This window comes from Cyprinodon variegatus, unplaced genomic scaffold (assembly GCF_000732505.1).
Source record: "Cyprinodon variegatus isolate N-32 unplaced genomic scaffold, C_variegatus-1.0 Scaffold24, whole genome shotgun sequence".
NCBI lineage: Eukaryota > Metazoa > Chordata > Actinopteri > Cyprinodontiformes > Cyprinodontidae > Cyprinodon > Cyprinodon variegatus.
In genome coordinates, this window is record NW_015150477.1 from 343,939 (window position 1) to 364,301 (window position 20,363).

The 20,363-nt window shown below is 40.5% G+C and overlaps 2 protein-coding genes across 3 annotated transcripts in view; both read left to right on the forward strand.

Annotated features, from left to right (window-relative positions):
- Positions 1 to 7,179, forward strand: part of LOC107096940 — an 18,087-nt gene extending 10,908 nt beyond the window's left edge. Inside the window, exon 9 of the mRNA XM_015393857.1 lies at positions 1,119 to 7,179. Coding sequence (XP_015249343.1) covers positions 1,119 to 6,055 — 4,937 coding nt within the window. The 3' untranslated portion in view covers positions 6,056 to 7,179. The remainder of the gene's footprint in view (positions 1 to 1,118) is intronic.
- Positions 7,180 to 16,306: 9,127 nt separating this feature from the next.
- The window catches only part of shank1 (SH3 and multiple ankyrin repeat domains 1), a 124,860-nt gene continuing 120,803 nt past the window's right edge, over positions 16,307 to 20,363 (forward strand). For both annotated transcript variants that reach the window (XM_015394012.1, XM_015394019.1), the window contains exon 1: positions 16,307 to 16,566. The gene's annotated coding sequence lies outside the window, so the exon portion shown is untranslated. The remainder of the gene's footprint in view (positions 16,567 to 20,363) is intronic.

Below are 20,363 nucleotides of genomic sequence, written 5' to 3' on the forward strand. Positions count from 1 at the left end.
AAAATAATTACAATCCATTATTTTTTGGGGGATTTTTTCATTAATTTCATAAATTTTTATGGGATTTCGGTTTAACAATCAACATATACCGAATCGAACCGAACCGAAAACCGTGACCACGAAACCGTGAATTGAACCGAACCGTGGATTTTGTGAATCGTTCCACGCCTAATATGGGGGCGTGTATATATATATATATATATATATATATATATATATATATATATACGCACCCCAACTTTTATTTTGACCCCAATGTGTTTTGGCCATCAATAACTTCCTTAAACAAACAGATGTAATTGGTCGATTTTAGGATTATGCTATAGATATCCTAATGTCATTAACATTCCAATCTGCAAGGTTAATAACATTAAAGGCTATAGAGTTGGCTCTTTTGTTCCAATTTTAAGGAATTTCAGTTATGGATGCCGTTGTTCACACCAGATCACAGCTCCCATGGTCTGGTAGCCCTTTAGGAGTGAGGAACCTGTGTGTCTAGAATAACGGATGCAGTTTTTTCAAACTGGTGTATAGGAATAAAGTTTTGGGGTTTTGGAGGGGATAACAATCCTCTTCTGAACCAGAAATGGACCCCCTACATGATGCTGCCAGCACCGTGCTCGGCAGTCAGTGCAAGGGTTCAAAGCGTCACTTTTTCTTTATAGATGTAGATTTCATCTTTAGCTGTGTCCCTCTGGGTAGTTAGGATGGTCTAGGATCAGTTCCCAGTTCATATCGGGTTTGAACCTTGAAGGTTTCTGGATTCTTTCTTATTCACAGTTCTTATATCCTTCCTCGAATTCTTAGAAGTTTTTGTTGCAATGATAATTATTTATTCCAGTGACAATAGTCCATAAATGATCCATAACTCAACCATAACCACCATTTATTAACAAATATAGTTGAACGTATGAAGTTGCGTTTATTAGATTGTGTTATTTACTCATTACTGCATAGAAAACCGACAGCTGAAATAAACCATTAAAGCCAAACTCTATTTATTTGGATGGAAACTCTTTTTTTATTTCCTCCTATTTGTACATTTTCAAATAATTTCATGCTTTGCAGATGACAGCGTTTAGTTCAGCTGCTTACTTTTCATCTTCCTTTGTTCACAGCCATCCCCTCCAGGAACTCCTTCACCCAGCAGATGAGGAGAAACGCCCTCAAGAACAAAAAACTGAACGAAACCAAGAGGTGGAGACGGGAGAAGCAGAGACGATCGGGAAAGCACCTGCTGAAATCCTCTGTGGTGAAACGCTGCAGGACGCTTCCAGCACTGTCCGAGGTCACTTTGAAGGACTTGCGGATCAGAGTACGGCGCCATTCGGTGGAGTTTTTGATCCACTGCAAGGATCCCAAAAGCAAAGAGAGGGCTGTGCTGCAGCAGCTGGAGGAGGTGAAGCAAAGCTGGTCCAAGAAGATTAAATCAGCCGGTGAGGAAAAAAACGGAACTACGGAAAATCCGATGTCCTTTACTTCAAATTCCCCCATGCCGCTCAACTTTAATGGCAAATCAGTCAAAGCGGCCGACAAGAAGGCCGGACATGTGAAGAGCTGCTCAAGAGCCAAAAACATGGTTCATAAAACACAGCAGACCGAGTCCAGTAGCACAACAATGGCTAACACTACAATAGGTTGTCCACTTGCTAAGGAGGGCAAAAACCGCATTGCAACCAAACAGGAGAACAATGAAAAAGCAGTAACTGAAAGTCAAAGCAATAAAGTTGAATCTAGTGTCAGTGCCACGGCTCAAAAGCCAGATGCCAAGCGGAAGACGGTCCAAGCTTCATCTGTGTCTGGAAGCTTACAGGCTGTCACTAACCGATCAGATAAGGCTGTTGACAATCCAGTAATATCCCTGAAGCAATACGTTACAGTCAACCTTACGAGGTTATCAATCCAAAAACCACCAGAAGCCGAAAAAACCCAGGAAGACGAGAAAATATGTGTTTTAGGGAAAGCAAGTGGCCGGTCGCGTCCCAAACCTGGAAACCTGCCAAAAAAACAGGTTCTCAGGTCAGACGTCTGCACAGCTAAGAGCAAACGAGGAGCGAGGGAAGTGATTGTCGAGGGCAAAGATGGAACCGATGCTCAGAAAGAGCATGCAGCCGAAGTAGCTAGGAGTTCATCAGAAGCTGAGAAGCAGAGGGAGGAGAGACTTATGGAAATAAAAACGGTGCAAACAGAGCAGCAGGGAGAGAAAAGAGACCCTCCATTAACTGCTGCTAAAAGTGAAGCTAAAAAAGTGAAGAGAGCAGACGAGGCTGAGTGTAAAGTGGTGCTGAATGCAGCAAATAAAGGACAGAATAACATTCAGCCTGTGAAAAAAGCAGAGAAAGAAGCAGTGAAGCTAACAGGACAGATAAAGAGGAGTTTGATTTATCGTCAGGAAGATGTGGTTATAAAACAAGCAAAGATTCTACTGTCAGATATATTAAGACAAGATAAGTCTTTTTTAGATCAGAAGATGCAGAAAGTGACGAACAGAGGTAGGTGCAATCGTTCAGCTAAGGGGAGGTTCATAAAAGGAGGGACGCCGAAAATGAAAGCAGACGAGATGCGAAGCAGCAGGGAAAGCCCAGGCCAAGAACCACCAGCTTCTGTCGGGATGGACTCAAGTGAGAAAAAGTTTGAGAAAAGTTCAATCCAGTCTGAGCTCAAGAACAGTGAGCCTCCGGCCACCTCCCTCGACTCACTACCTCACAGGCCTCCTGTATCAGCTAAAACTCAGCTTCAACCAGAAGCTAATCCTCAGTCTAACATACCTCTAAAAAAACGCACGTTTCGCAGCTCTGTGGAGATCAACCCCGAGCAAAGTTTGGTGTCTGCCTCCGATACATCTCAGAAAATCGCATCTAAGATGATGTCACCTCCCGCACCGCAACAGAACCCGTCTGAATCTTCAGGAGAAAGCATCAAAGTCAAAAAAGATAATAAATCCAAGGCAGCTCCCAGAAAGATCCAGAAACAAACCTCTGTTAGAAGAATACTTCGGTCCAGATCTAACGAATCCCCACGAGGCCCCCTGCTGAGAAAGGCCCGGAAATGTAAACTAGAAAAACAGGATGAGGAGGATACCAACAAGGTTCAGGATGATAACCCTGCAGAGGACACACCCAAGATCCAACAAAAGGAACCGCAAACTAACATGGAAACATCTTCCCCTGAAGACAACAGCTCTGAGGAGACCAAAGCAGGCTTTGATTTTAAGATCCGTCTCAAGAGGAGAAGAGGGAAGGTGTGGGACGTGCAGGGCGAGAATATGCTACTTAAATCGGAAAACAATGACGATTCAACAGCATGTGATCCTTTTAAAGCTATCATGGACTCTGTGTCCGTCTTGAACCGAGAGATGGAGGCTCATGTTCAAGCAAGTCAGAAGTCCAAGAACCGACTGCAGCGTTTAATACGAAGAAATGGCAAAAGTCACAAAAAACAGGCTGTGCTCTGCTCCACTGAAGGCCAATCAGACGTGGTTCAGGAAAGTAAATGTGAGCGAAGTGAATGTCATGATGGGAAAAACGAAATCAAAGAGAAATCAGAAAGCCAACTGCTGCTAGATCAGTTTTGCGATAAAGCAGAGAGTCTGAACGGTGCCAAGGAGATGCTTGTAGAAACTAAAGTGGAGGACCGTCTTTCCAAAAGCTGCTGCCTGTTTGCGAATGCATCCCAACAAAAGCTGGAGCCAGAACTGGGTTCAAACGGTCTTCCACTTCCGATTCTCAAACTGCGGAGGAAGATGGAGGACATTTGGGAGGTGGACAGTAAAAAGGGGCTCATCCCGCCAGACCTAACAGCTGATGCTAATTTAAAGAGGGAGGTGAAAAGTCACATTTTAGGAAAACCCAAGAAAGGTCTCTGTGATTATGGAATGTTCAAAGATGAGAGTCAGTCTAATCAGAGACTCGACGGCAATCTTCCTTCTCTGAAAACAGAACCACCGCCGTTTTCACTGTCTCTTTCCCCGCTGACGCTGTCTTCTCCTCTCAACGAGACCAAAACGGAAGCTGCGTCTTCGGCTGGGGAGCGAGTCGCAGAAAGGTCAGAGACAAACAGCGGAGGGAGGAAACAGAGGCTTAAAGTGGACAAACAGCGCAAGAGCAGCCTGGTTGAAACGCCCACCACTTGTCTGAGTCACACACTCCAGCAAATTGACAACAGCCTCTCCAGGCTCTCTGAAGGCTTGTGTTCATCTCAGACGCTGGAAAAGCCTGCGCCATCCTGCTCCAGCGCTTCCAGCTCTGTGATCCAGACCCCGTCTCGGTCTCCGCCGTTCCCACCCGCAGACAACATGCTGTCTGCCGAACCGAGCTTCACCAACTGCTGCGATGACATCCTGGACTTCCAGTGCCTCGACTTGGAGGGGTACGATCAGCCGCAGAATATGCTGCCATCCTCCCCTTCAGACCTATGCTCCCTGGATCCACCCACCGACCCCTTCAGCAGCCCCCTCTCCCACAGCCCAGCTGACACCTGGACTACCGAAACTCCCTATCTCGGTCCCCCCAGTCCTGGCAATAACTTTACCAATGAAGATTTGCAGTTTTTTCCAGGCTTGGTTTCTTCCAAGGGTGACTCTGTTCAGTTGGAATGTGAAGCTAAGGAAGCCCCCAAAGACAGAGCCAACTCCGGTTTTGGTTTTTCAGCCTCAGTAAACTCTGACGGTGTGAGCAAAGATCGCCTTATGAGCAAAAATCCAGGAATGAGGCTCTCCAAAGAGGACTTCAGAACTCAACAGTCCTTGTCTGTCGCCAGCAAGCCTCGTATTTTCAGCGGAACCTCGTCTCAGAATCCCATCTCTTTAAGCCAGCCTTCCATCAGCCTCAAGCCCAGCACCAGCCAATCAAAAACCCAGCTCGGCCTCAAAACGCAGGGCCCGTTCCATCGCATGAGCATTCCAAGTAAATCCCAATCATTTCCAAGCAACCAGCAGAACACTGTCAGAGGAGCACAAATGTCTAACAGATTCCTTTCCCCACCGCTCTTCTCCACAAAAAATCCCAATCCTCCTGAAAGTCAATTCAACTTCCAGGAAAAACCCTCTACGGTTATCCACAGGGTTCTGAAGTTTCAGGGAGGGAACCAGACCCAGAACCTGTACAGCGCGCCGTGTAAGGACTCGGTGGCCTCTGATGCCTCGGCTGCAGGCCCCAGGCTCACTGCGAGGCCTGGTCCTTTTGAAAAGATTCAGCAGAGTCACAAGTTTGTTGAAAACATGTCTCAGAAAAGCAGTATTTCATTTCAGGGGTTCGGAAAGGAGTTTGGCCATCTTGGGTCCTCAAGCAATGACTCTAGGCCCAACCTTCAGTTCAGCAGACCTAATTCATCTGTTTCACATTCTTTTGGTAAAAGTAAGATGGCGTCTGACAAACAGGGCGCCGAAACGAACATGGGATACAAAAACTTTTCTGAGCTACCCAGGCCCTTCTTTTTTCCCAGCAAAGGGCCCGACTGCTTCACGTCCCCGCAGGACAAAAGTTTAAAACATGACAAAACCTCTGACAAACACCAGCCTTGTTACACGCAGCAGGACGCCTATGATTTCAGTTACAGCTCGTCTCTCTCACCCATCTCTCAGCAGAGCAGCCCGCAGCTGGCCCACAGCACACCTCCTGGCACACCAGCACCCAAGACTCAGCCCTCTGCCTCCTTCTCTTACGGCTACCAAGGCCCCCCCTATGTGCTGAACTTCAGTGGAGACCACTCGCTTACCCTTGGCCTTAGGGACGGTTCTGATGGCTACCCGGGCTCCACTAACTACACCTACCACTGCCTGATGGAGCCCTCAGGAACTCAAGGGCGGTTGGTTCTGGAGCCATGTGGACCCCAGCTATCTAATCCATCCTCTTTGGATGGGTTTGCTGGACTTAGAGGTCAGGAAGACCACTGCAGGAAAGACATTCCACAGCAGTGCCAACCCGGGGAACACCAGGGCCCCTCACACTACGGAACGGTTCCTACGTCGCACTCAATGGGGGCCACAAAACCCAAAAGGGTGCGGCTGGTTGTGACGGACGGTACAGTCGACTTAGACCTACAGTACTCGGACTAAAATGATCGGATCTCTTGAAACCTTTAAATGTGGGTGGATGTTTTTTGTAAACGTTTTAGCTAATAATGTTCTGAGGGACATTTTTCTAACCAATTATCGCAGTGTACAAATGACATGGGACAGGGTTTGAGTAATTCAGCAAAGAATTATCCACTAAGATTAGCTCAGAATACCAAATTCCAAAGCATTATGTTTAGACCAGGCATGCCTAAAGTCGGTCCTGAAGGTTTTAGAGGCTTCTCTGCTTTAGCAGAGCTGTTTCTGATGATTGCAGTTCAGCAAAAGCCTTTTTCATCAACTATCAATGAAAATCAAACCTGCAGGACAGCGGCCCTCAAGGACCAACTTTGGGCATGCCTGGTTTAGAACTACAGGTTAAGTAAAAAAATTTTAGCAAAAGTTCGTACCCTGCAAAGTTTTCACATCACATCATTTTAAAACCACAAAGCTCAAGGTATAGTTTTGAGATTTAATTTTGAGAAATTCAGTCTGAGCAGGAAATATCTCAAAATCCAATATGGCTGCCCTGCGTAAAATTGTTCCTTAAAAAGCCTGTTGGTGCAGTCTGTACAAAAAGCTGAAAAAAACAAATGTTATCTTGTTGCTGTTAGCAGTTTCATGATCAAGCAGGGAGTCTTTTTTTTCTCATCCAAACCTGGATGGGAAGAAGATACTGACAGCTACCAGCTCTTCTTTGGTTCAGTGTACCACTAAAGGCAGCTGAAGTACCGTGAGCGGTACCTAGAACCACACGCCTAAACCATTCCATGTCAGCCTTAAAGTCGGTCACTGTATTTTAGTTAATCTATTTTGGCATCAACTCTCACAGCTTTTATTACCTCTAAGGAGAAAAAAAGGTATCCCCATAGGATGATGCTCCCAACACCATGTTTAAAAATGGGGGAATGTTATCATCTGTGGCGTTTTGCTTGTAGGCCAGAAAATCATTTTTTTCTTTTCTCATCTGACCAGAGCTCCTGCTTTTGTCTTCTTCTCCAACAATGTCTTTTTTCCTTTTTCCCTTACACTTGGACTTGTAAAGTGCTAAGAGTTAACCTGCTCTGAGATATTCTCTCCTTTTTTATGTGGATCTCTTCAGCTTCTTGCTTTGGCTAGGCCATTCTAGTTCCATAGTAGTTTGGCTGTAAGCAGAGGGCTGCTGTCCCTACTTAAAGGTGAGCCTCCACCCCAGTCTAAAGTCCTCTTTTTTTCCTCTTTAAGTAAACTCTGATCAACTCACTGCTGAATAAACCGATCCCCACAGCATGATCCGGCCACTACTGTGTTTCATGTTTTTGGAGGGAATGTTGGAATAATGCGGCAGGCTATTTTGTTTGTTTTAAAATTGAAGTTTGTGGTTTTAACATGGCTAAATGTGAAAAGGTTTGAGGGGATCGAATACTTTTGCCAGTTACTGTACTAAATTAAATCCCTTCGTCTGTACTGTAACATAAATTTATGATTTTCTTTTTTTTTTTCCTAAATCTTATACCATAAGCGGTTGTAGAACAAGAATCCAGCAGAACTGTTTGCCGGTACTCTTTTCGGTGGAGTTTAAAGAGGCAGCTTTTTGCCTCAGTCTTTGATATTCTTGTGATGTTTTCAAGCACTTGTTGAATTCTACATTTTTTTAATATCCACATTAAGCTCTCATGCATGCTGTTGACGCGACGGTGGCTCATTAGGTCACCAACTGAAGATTTGTGCATGAACATGCAGTACAGACTCCAATGAATCCAGGACCAGTGGGTGAATCAATCAGTCGTCCTGCAAGACGTTATTGTTGCATCAACAAATGTGACAATCCTCTTACATAACCCGGGCACTCTTTACTTCAGCTCTCACCTCCCCAGAAGGATTCCTTCAATGTTACTTTATTTATAGTTTTTATGTTCTACGTTCATTTATGGAGGTTGTTAACATTTCCCTGCTTTTTTGTCACAATGTACTGTAATTTAAATAAGTTGGACTTCATATGATTGGAGGGTTCTCGTAACTGAATAGTCGCACATTGCTACAATTAAGATGTACTGTCTTGTTCTGAAAAAAAAAAGGCCAATTATTTATTTTGATACCCTCACTCTTGGGAAGGTGCTTTGATGTAATTTATATTTCAAGTTGATTGTTCAGAATATTAAATGTTTTGTTTTTAAATATTGTTATTTAATGGGACATGATGATATTTACATGACATATTTAATTTTAAAGACGTCCAGTTTTTTAACTGTTGCAGATGAAACTAGCTGGTTCTTTTTCTAATTGGCTGTTAGTCCAACTGGAAGTCTGTTGTAGAAATGTACAAATGTAGCCTATAGCATTAAAGATGATTCTTTGTAGTACATTTGTCCTTTACCTTTCTTTCTTTAAGACCATATTATGAGATAATAGGCCAATAATGTGTAAAAGTTTAAATCCCTTAGGTTTATTATATTTTGATTCCAACCTTTAATTTTAGATTTCCTAATAAACTGAAAACCTTCCTAAAAATGTTGAGTTGGACCTGAGCTGCTTTTCTGCTCATTTACTGTTCTTATAAACGGCTGCTACAACTTAAGTCCCAGAGAAGAGTTACTGAGTAAATGTGTGAACATTGTCTTTATATTATATCATCCTCTCACTAATTTGGTTTTTGCATCTCATTTTAGTTATGAGATACATGAGTTATAAAAGTAGTACATTTAATTTTCATTGTTAATTTGGATCAAGCCTCAAATGCTTCAAACGGTTGCTTAGAACATTTTCTCAAAACCAAAACTACAAGCTGAGAGGTTCAGTCGCAGACATGTCTAAGTGGGAGATGCATCCTGCAGAATCGCCTTGCCGCCAGTGCAGAGCTTACTCGGCATTGATAGCAGGATGCTGTAAGAGCATCTGCAGTGAGAAAAATGGAAACAAAATCATTTGAACAGTTTTTATTATATTCAGACATTTATAAACTTAGCATCCAAATATACGGGAAGCTGCTGCTAAGATTGTTGCAGTTTATTAAGCAGTTTTCCAGAACCTTAAATTTAGATGTTCTTCTTAAGCAATGAAAACTTCAGGCTGACCAGTTTATTGCAGCAAAATCGTGTTGGTTCTAGAGGATTGTGGGGCTAATTATCACTCAGCAGAAACTTCAATATGGCAGCAGGTTAAAAAAAACGAATTACCTTATTTTTATTTTCATTATCTAAAGGTTAATATTGTACAATAGAATAAATAACAGAGAGAAATCCACTTCAAAACACGGTTAAGCAGAAACATAGTGCAGCTTCGGATCCAATTTTAAGAGTATGTAGCTAAAGTATTCAAACCTTTTGCATTTTTTGCTCTTTACATTTATTCACGTTACAACAAACTCCAGTGTTACAGGACTTTATGTGGCAAAATTAACACATTTCTTATTGCCTACAAAAGAAGTAGTAAAAATATCATTATTCCTTTTTAAATTCTTTTGAAATGCATCAAGTACGGCTTAAAATCTGTATCATGATATTAGCCTTTCATATTTATCATATCTATACCTATCATATTATTGATTAGCGTTTTGATTACATATTTGAAATAAGACCGGGGGGGAAAAGGCCTGAATTTAAATCGTAACCCTTTTCAAAAATAACCTTTAAAATCAGTCAGCTAAACACCAGTCTTGCTTAGTTTGCGTTCCAGAGACTAAATCTTTTCAACTGCCTATATTCCCCAAAGTGGTTATAGATCGGCGTTTCATTGTATCACTGGAAATGTAAATAGATGTATTGTTTACTGATGCTGATTAGGTGTTTATCATAATATATCTTGATATTGATTTATTGCCCAGCCGTATTGTGGCATACATTTTTATTCAGCCCATCTGAGCCAGGACTCCGTAAATCAACCTCTCACTCCAAACACAGCTCTGGTAAAATGTTTAATCAGCCTTTGATTTGCGCTTCAGATTTTGAGTCAGATTAGATGCATCTGTTTCACTGTCTTGCTGCAGATTATCTAATTTAGGAGCATTTTAACACATAATAACTACAGTATGCTTTTATCTAAAGCTGTACTATAACTGATCTCTCAAAAGCTGTTTTTATTTAATTTACTTCAGTAGTGTAGAAGCAGAAAAGCACTCCTTTAGGACAGGAATTGGCGATAGATTTACCGGAACTCTGTGCTATGTTGAAAGCTGTTGTTTTTAAACCTAACCCTGCCTTTAATCTCTCCATAGCACGTTCTCTGACTGCCATAGATTAGCAGGCATGGAAGTGTTCTTAGTTTGTGTCTGATCGTGATTAAACAATTCAATAAAAGCTGAATTCTACATGCATATGGTTAAAGCTACAATCCAGTGTTTAGACAAAAGCTGCTTCCTTCTGTAAACGTTTGTTCCCTTCTTAAAATGAGCCTTCTTCCTCTGCTCGTTTTTCTTTCTCTTCTGCTCCTTTCATCCTAAAAGCAGCGTTTCTCGCCTAGATCCTCTTCTCTTTTGCAGCATATGACCCATTTCTGCCACTTCTGTCTTTTCTTTCGAGCTCTCAGCCAAGCTGCTATTTCTGTTGCCAAGTGTAACATATTTCTCATAATGATGGCCTTAAAGAGAATGAGATGGAGATGATGCATCTACAGTAGTGGGGTATAGTACATTTTTACTGCTACAGGGGTTGAATGAAACAATGACGAATACTTATTTTAAAAGGAAGCTGTTCCTGTGCAGATATACATTAATTAAAGCTGCAAAACGAGCAGGAAGCCTGATGAGAGAAACTTAGGAATAAAAACACAGCTACTATTTGAATGGCTGTTCCACTGATGTCATTTTAATAGCAGAGGAAGGTTGTTAAAGGTGATGGAAATCAGGTCAAAATACTAGTAGTCTTGAAGGAAATGTATTCTATTAAAAGTGTCTTTTTAATAGGATAGCAAAAAAATATATTTTGCATTGAAATTGTACTTTAGGAATGTTTTAAAAATATATAAAAGAGATTGTTTCTCTGCAGAACTGGAAAAACATTACATTTCTCAGCTAAAATTAGCAAATAAATGTTTTAGCAAAAAACATCCGACAAGTTGTGACATCAACATCTTCATTTCATTGAAATATTTGTTTTGTCTTTTTGTTGTTTAACAATATTGTGCTTCACACAAACATTTCCAAATAACTCACATTTTTAATTAAAGTATGATACAAAGTTAAAGTACTGATTAAAAATAAAAATATACAGATTAAACTCCATTACTTACACAAAAGTAAAAAGGTTCCGGTTCAAAATTGTACTTAAATATAAAAGTAAAATTAAGTATCAAAATGATTGATTAAAATAACTTTTAAAACTACTCTTTAAAAAGACAATTCTATGCATAGAAAACCCATTTTGTTTTTTTCCTCACTGTTTTGGGAAAGAAACTTAAAGTTCTACCTAGATCTGTATTTATTTATTTTTTTTCTAAATTAAAATTTCATACAGGATGGACTAAACAAGATTGAACTAAACAGAAGCAGCTGGATACTTTTGGAGCTCTGGGATTCACAGCATTAAAGTTGCAAATAGCAATAAAACTGAAATAGAACTTGAAACAGTTAACCAGAAGCTTTACTCAGTTCTTTTGAAGATGCATCCTCATGCAAATTAGCATCTAACTTGGAATGTGCTTCAGAGGATGCTTAAATACATCATCACTTCAACTAAAGATTGCTCTGGTATGAGAAACAGGATTGAAAAAGACTCCTGCATAGATGTTTAAATATCTATGCTCATCCCAGCATCACCTGCATTCAATCACCTCATCATGCACCTCTGCTCCAGCCAATCACCATCACTTCCTGCTAAAGAAATATAAATCCTTAACCTTAATCTTGGAGAAGTTGCAAAGGTGATGGAAGGCTGGGTTTGTCCCTGTCTTATGAGCATCTGATGGTTCAAGTCTGAGTCCCTAACTACACCCAGATTTAGAGCCTGATTGCTGCTTTCTAGCTGGATTAACTGAAGCTGTGTGCTAACATTTGAACGCCCTGCTTTTGGTCCAAAGACCATTTAGTTTTGTTTTGATTTAGCAGGAGAACATGTTGGTGCATATGTAGATTTCTTCCATGCATTTACCCAGTTCTGGAATGGGTTCATATGATGTGCAGCATTGTAATATACAGCTGTGTGTCGTCTGCAAACTTATATCTCTGCATCACAAAGATAATAATAATAATACCCGCAATGTGGTTCTTCCATTTATACGGATGTAATTGAACACCTTGATGAAGGCAGTCTGTACTGTGGTTAGCACTCAAGCCTGAGTGAAATACGTCAAAGAAGACGTCAGTTTCATTCTGCAGCTGCTGCCCTGCAATTACCAGCTGGGTTACCTTACTGCAGGAGTTTTCTTTAAGAATAGCAAGCTGGTGACACAATCACTGATTGTTGAACGGATGAAGTTCAGCGCAGGAGGAGGAAGCTGCAGAGCTGCTGAAGGTAAGTTTCCAGGTGACATGTGATCGGCTTCTATTCTAGCTGCAGCAAACCTCCTACCTCCCTGACAGCAGAGGCCCAGTAATGAGTAGAAAAGTCACAGCCCTCATTGTATTGGCTACATTCCTTTGCTAAATCTTATTGCTGTTAAAGCAATAAAAAAATACTTTGTTACCTTATCTAAGCAGAAATGTTGTCTATCTATACTTCCCTGGAGAAATTATTATGCTTTTATTCATTACATATCTCACTTATCTCTACTTTCTACTTACATTTAAGCTAATTTTCATTATGGCCTGTTATTACAAAAATACATAAAAATCTTCAAAGTAACTTGTTTAATCGTGACAATTAGTTTCTTAGTAGTTGGACTCACCAATGTGTTGTTAGCCAAATACCAAAATAGTTTTTTTTTCAAGATGATGCAAAGTTAAATTTGATAGTTATCAGTTAAAAAACAAAAGAAATTAACTATATAATTCAGAATTGTAGAAAAAATGTCCTTTAATAGAATAGTGCAGTGTTAGGTTTGACGCTTGTCCTTACTTTTTTCCTGCATTATTTTTACTTTTATACTTTTAAGTATTAAAACAGGTGCTTTTACACTTTTACTTCAGTAAAAGCTTAAGTTTATACTCTAACTTCTACAAAAGTGTTTTAAGCAGTAGCATAAATACTTCTACTCTCAAGGTATTCATCACTTATTCCCTTGGTTGAGCATCAGCTGATGAAAATATCTGTTTTTAATTTGCTTTTGAATATTTGATCGGTTAGAGAACAGGTACCAGCGGATGCTGAATGCCAAACTGGAACAAACCCAGTTTTTTAAGAAACCTGCAGATTAGCAGCGGCGTTAATACCTGCAGTGTGAAAGTTACCTCAGCATGAGTCACAGAGTAAGCGACGAGGTGGACAGCCCCCACTGTGCGAGGGTTTATTTCATTCACATCTGATTGTGAATGCGCAGCATGTGGCTAATAGATGGGATGTTAATGGTGCTGAATGTGTTGGAGGGGCTTGTTGTTATTAATATCACTTGGAGGAGATGTTTTAGTTTCAGTGTAGAAGCAGGGCTCCCTCATCATGCCTGAGATTTGATGTAAGGATATGCTGAGGCCTTTTTATGTATTCGGCTCTGTAAAAAAAAAAAAAAATCACCAAATGTCATTTATTCATGTTTTTCTTCTAAGCTGCTAAACATCTTTGTCTTTCTAACTATTCATAATTAATAGCTTACCTGACTACAGGTAGGCTTTCTTCTGAGTTTATCTATGTCCTGATTTATTTTACTGATTATTTCTGAGCAGAACAGTGTTTTTGAGGCTCCTAATTTTAGAACATCGAATGGTTTCATTCTCTGTTGATTTGTATTTGTGTTGATTTGTGATTTATGTGTTGAGTTTCAGGCATTTATTTTACCGCAGCAATTCAGACAGTTAGGTTTCAGACCTTGGCTGGACCATTTAAACAATTAAAATGTTCTCTTTTTCAGCTGTTATAGATTTGAGCTGTTATTGAGCCAGGCTGTTACAAGTGTTTTCCACACATCTCTACCTCATCCCTTCAATTACATTTTTTCAGAAACCATCTCCTTTTTCCTCCTTGTTTGCACCTTCTGTAACCTCTATGCCAATATGTGACGAGTGAATTTCTCCGCTGTGAGATCAATAAAGCTCATATAATCTAATCTAATCTAATCTCATCATTTATGTGCTAATTTAACCAAAGCTATTAGTATTGTCTTATTAACTTTGAAGAGTAGATTTCACAAAATTTCCCATCATTTTGACATGGACATCAGTTTGCCCCTGCCTGATGAGAAGGTGCTTTCAAGGATAACAAGGTTAAAGCTGTGAATCTGTTAAGAGGCAAATGGATCGAACAAACAAATAACCGGTATTTATTTTTATTTTTAGTTAATTTTGCTGTAATATAAAAGCAAATATTAACAAACCTTGAGACAATATTATTTTATTTTAACCAAATGAAATCTAAATGAATGAGTGAAATCTCATCCTCATTTTTGTCCGTTAGTTGTGCTGTTTTATAATGTTTCTATAGACTGTCTATATTTAAGGTTAAGGGTCGAGTTTAATGGGCTGTTAGTTAATGAGTTTTTTTGCCACTTTGTCTTTGACCTATCTTGACACATTAAAACCAGAGGAAATGATTAAAATTGTAGAATAAAGGTATGACATATGGTATTCTTTTTCACATTTTAGTAAATGTGAATGTTTTTTTTTTTTTTTTTCTTAAAAGCATCCCTTGAAATTTAAAAGTGGGCAAATTCTTAAAAAAAAACAACACATGCAAAGTTTGTTTAATTCCATGCTGGACAGATCAGTTGATATGCGAGTTGGAGAATATGTTTTCAGCTTCTGCAGTGATGCCTTGCAGCACAGTGGTCCTGGGTTTGAATCGTAGCTGTGGGGGGGATGCTCTGCAGTTGCATGCATGTTTTCTCTCTCAGTACTCCGGCTTCCTCTCCCAGTCATTAAACATGGTCTTACAATTATTAGTTTCTCTAAATTGCCATTTGTTTTGATTGTGTACATAGTTGTTTGCACTGTGTGACCCTGAGCTGCCACTATGGATGGATATGTGTACCATCATGTTCATACATAACAGTTTCAGTTTTTTTGTAAAGTATTGCAGGTTATTTTAGCCATTTTATTTTTAATTTCTTACTCTTTAAAATGTTTTTTTTCTCTCTAATTTTATAGATATATCAAGCGTTTAAGGAACATCTGCTATAGCTCATAGAACTTAGTTTTCTCATTAAACATAATAATTAGCCTGTTCTTTTTAAGCAGATGTGGTCATTCCCAGATCCAAGACTTAAGAAAGCTTTCAGGGAGCCTCCTGGTGACCTGCTGCCTCCAAGCAGCTGCTAAACTCTATTGTGCTTTGGGCCGGCTCTGATTTTTTTGTTTTTCTTTGAATATTTCCGCAGTAAATTTCAACAAATGAAACCGCTTTCATGCTCCCATCAAAGGGATTTGATGCAAGTAAAATCTTTTCAAGTGTTTAAAGGTGGATGTCCTGCAGACAGCAATCCTACCATGCCTTGTTCGCTCCAATTTTAAGCTATAAAAAGCAGGTTGGCTCATCAAACAGAGTCTGACCAATGATGGAGTAATGGATTTAATTTCTCTTTGCTATTCAGCTCAGCTCGTCTGTAGAAAGCTCCTTCTCCTCCACCCACAGAGCTCCTTTCCTCCATCCTCCTCTCTGTATGATAATAAGCGTTGCAGCAGTGGCTTCCCTCATCCTCTTATACACATCTTTTCATTTCTTATTCATGTCTGTGGGTGTGAGAAAACACACATTCTGGCTGCTCCTCTCCACATTGTGCTTTAATTTGTCTTTGATTGTGTTTAATTGTGAGGAGAGGCTGTGGAAATCCTCGTGGTTGTTTTGCGTGGTAATTAGAGGATTATCTCTTCTTTATTTTACGTATCTGAGTGTCTCTGCAAGGTTGGGTGGATCCCTCTGTGTTTTTTGCTCTCAGCTCTTGTAAAAGATGAGAATAAAAAAATCTTTTCACAGCTGAGAGTCTAACTCTCAAACATCAAAGATACAGAGAGAAAGAGGGGGAAGAGACGGACTGAAGGAGGGAGGGGTATGCCCTGTATCTGGGTAATGACAGAGGAGGGGAGAGATGGAGGGAGACGGAGAGGTAAGGGAGGAAAGGAGAGAGGAGGGGGTAAGAAAGACAGCCAACCAGTACGAGGAGGGCTGAAGAAGGGGAGGGACGAAAAGAGGGATGGATGAGGAGTCTGTAGGACCAAAGAGATAGAAGTGTTACTACAGAGCTGCTGCTGCAGGAGGAGGAGAGGCGAGGAGCTGATGAAGATGATGCTGCTCCGCTCCTCAGCGTCCAGCAGCAGACGGGACAAACTGTAATCTCTAAAAGGTGGCGGTCATTGTTAGAGGAGGAAGGTTTTTATGGTTGCATCTTCCTGTTTGTCTCTACTCACTCCTTAATTATCTGCAACTGGCAGCCGCTGGGCTTTCCCCTCCTCTCTCTCTTATTCCCACTTTTTTTCTCCATTGGAGGGAATTCTTTTTCACCAGGAATTATAAAAGAAAGTAAGACTCTTTCCTGTTTAATTCATTTCTTCATTACCGAGTTGCATGGAAGCTGAGGACGCTTGCTTTTTGTTTGGCTTCATGTTTGTGCAGAGAGTGTCAGTAGGGGGTATGTCTGTATGTGCAGCAGGAGGTGGGAGGGGGGCTTCGAATGTTCAAGTTAACTGCATTCATGTGAAACATTAAAGCAAACATTGAGAGAATCTGCTGAAGATGCAGAAATGTAAGATGATTATTTGCTCCTTAATTCAAGCACAGGAATGATTTTCCCACAGCTTGGAATAAATGAAATGTTTGTGCATCAGATATTAAAACACAATATAACTGAATGTAGGTTTATCTTTGTGACAGACTGATAATCCCACCCACATACGTCTGCATGCCTGTCAAGGATAGCGAAGTGGTGCACAGAGCAGCTCAGTGTTCACACTAAAATGCCTGCCCGTGCAGAAAATCACTCTGTAAACCACTCTTTGGCTCCCCTGACATGCTGACTGTAGTGTACACTGGCAAGCCAAGCATGAATGAACATGGACACAGATGCATGTAAAAGAATATCAGTGCTCAGGAGCAGATGTAAGCTGGAGTTGTTCTCTAAATTCAACAGCAGATGTAGTTCTCGGTTGAACGGTTCTTTCTGTAGAACGTGTGCTGTCATTTTCTCCACCTCTGTTCAATCTATCTATAGATGCCTTTGTCTCTGCTGAAAAGGGACAGCAGGTCATTTTACAACGTGCAAATGATTACACAGAAGCAAAGGCTTTGCAGGGAAGAACTTGTTGGGGGCGTTTTTTTATGTGCCACAAACATGACTGGGAGTTTAGTTTTTTATTCTGCAGGACAATGACAATGCGGGGACATCACCCACGCACTATTATAGTAACCAACACATGCTTTTCAGGGTCTGGGTGCCAGGAGGGTAATGACAGTGGAGCGGTTCTTTAAACAGTCGAGCTTTGAGCTCGTTTTGCAGCAGGGAATTTGTGAACTTTCATCCATGGATGGATTAGGAGCCACTATCTGGCTGTGTTGGTGTAGAAGTGAAGAGCTGATGTCAGTGTGTAGTGGGGATAAAAGAGAGTTCAAAAACTCTATTCATTTACAGATGTTAAGCGGCTGTTCCAGACTAAGCCATACTGCAGGCCGTGTTGTGCACACATTTGAAATCAACTCGAATTGCTTTCTATTTGACCTCAAGGGAGCTGAGCTTTCTCAGAACCTTTTAAAGTGATCAATACCTGCTAACCCTGCAGTCATCAAACAAGTGAGGCCATGCAGCCTGGACAGGTAGCCAATCAAACGCACAACTAAAGTCAGTTATAAAGACATGCATGTCTTTAAAGAGTGAAGGAAAGCTGGAGTACTCTGCAAAATATGGTCCATGAGAAAAACAAAAACCTTAACACAGAAAGGGCTCAACCAACATTTGAATCAGGAACTTTAGGGTTTGGAGGCATCCCTGCTGATTCATTAGCAAACACATTTCGATTTCATTTGGTGTATACGCTGACAGGAGATGATATTTAAACGATCTAATGTGAGGTAAGCTAGCACCGATATAATTAAAGATCCCTTCATTGTTTAGCGACTAAAATGGAGAAGAAACTGCATTAAAGCAGTGCTTTTGTTTAGCTGTAGCTACCAGTGTTAAAAAGGATAATTCCTACGAAATCCCCCTTTTCAGTGCTCAAATTTGTTTTGCTGTGTACTTTGAGATACTAGAAGTACAAAAAAAGTTGATTGTGGTCTCTCCAGATGCTGCGTTGATACCTTTATGTTCTGTTTTGGTCATCTTTTTTAATCCTCTGAAACATCTTTCAAACTATAACATCACTTTGATTTGTTTAGAGCCTGGAAACAACAAAGTCATAGACTTCAGATTTACCAGTTTGGCAAATCTGTAGTTTTTATTTCTGGCAGCAATGTAAATGCAATGACGGTCTCGGTTTTGAACTCTACAGTTGTGGATACACTTTTGCAAAATCAGACCCGTGCAGGACACTAGCTCTGATAGCATCACTGCTATGAAACTGCAAAAATGACTGAACTAAACTATGAAGCTACAATAATGAGGAATTTAGACCATCCATTTTCCTTCATGCTTATCCCTGCTGGGGTCACGAAGAGTGCTGGAGCATATCTCCAGCTGTCAATGGGCAAGAGGTGGGGTGCAGCCTGGACAGGTCGCTGGTCCACGGCAGGGAAACACAGAGACAAACAACCATTGACGCACACGCCCACTCCTAAGGGGAATTTAGAGAAGTCAATTAACCTAACAGTCATATTTTTTGGACTGTGGAAGAAGCCAGAGTACCTGGAGAGAACCAACACCTGCTCCAGGAGAATACACAACACAATATAGAAAGACTCCAGGACGGGAATTGAACCTGGAACCCCTTGCTGGAAGGCAGCAGTTCTACCCACTCTTCTACTCTGCAGCCCAGGATTTAGACAATTTATTTGAACAATTGAAGGAAGGATTTAAAAGCATGGTATGTTAACTTGAAAATTAATGGTTGCCTTCAGGATTTAACCAATCCCTTAGTCACATGCATCCTCACAATGACACCAACCCCATCACATTTTAAGTTCTTTCCATTTACATATAGTTTACACGCACCACAACACCTCAGAATTGGATTATTCTGCCTTGATGTGGGTCAAATGTGTTCTCCTGTAGAACTACATGACTCTCTGCTTAGTTTTTTTTTTTTTAAGTGGGTTTTCTTCAAAAGTTCTTCGAGACTTTTAAACATCCTTGAAATTTACACAAGATAAAATGTTATGTGTTTTTTTCTGCTTCTTAAAGAGATAACTTTAACAGACTTTCTATCAGCTAGGTGTAATTTTCAGCTTAATATGCACATATTAAGCTTTTCATTTAGAGGTCTTCTAATCCCAATATTGCCCTTCTCAAACTTGTTTTTAAATCCTTGAACTTTTTTTTTCAGCTTCTTATGCATCAACAGAGAGCAGTGTTTACTTACTGAGTAATATATACCACCCACCAAAAGATTACACGATGAAGAAATAATCAGTGCTCCGTCCGATGGGTGTCAGTGGTAGCACAGCAGAACTAGCAGTTGCATGAGTTTAACGGGGGATGCAGGTTGGGTTTGCATGAAGTTCGGTGGTCACATCATGAGGGACGTACAGACGGACCTGTGCTGGAAATACAGGTTATATCGGGGCACCCACACACACATCATGTCATCCTCCACGCTGAAGAAATTGCACAATAAACCACTCAGCTTTATGCATACCCACAATGAGATACTATTAAAGTGTCACTTTGATAAACGTGTGATGCCACCGCTCACAATGCCTCCTTTAAACGTGCAGCTCGTTGCAAATGGAAAAGTTTAGCTAAGCCAGATTTTTTTGTATCGAACTACGGTAGGTTTAAGTTGAACTGCTCCTTCTCCCTGCTTCATGTTTATTTCCCTTCAGGACCCAGACTTTATTGTGATATATTAAAGTGATCTTGATCAATAGCTTCTGACAAAAATACTCGAAAGGAAGGAACAAGATGAACTGGCTCATTGATGACTAGAGGGTGAATGCTGACCTCTTTGTTCATCTAAGAAGACAATCTAAGATTCAAACTGCTTAATGAAGTTTATACAGGGCCAAGTTTTAATCGATAGGTTACAGAAAATGTGTCTGCAGACCTGTGGTTGTCTGAACCCTTCTTTACTGCATAAAGAAACACAATTTGCCTTAATTTTAATGATTGTTTGTTTAAGAAGATTTGTGAAAAGTCAGAACTTTTTTTCCCAATCCACTCACTCAGAGTG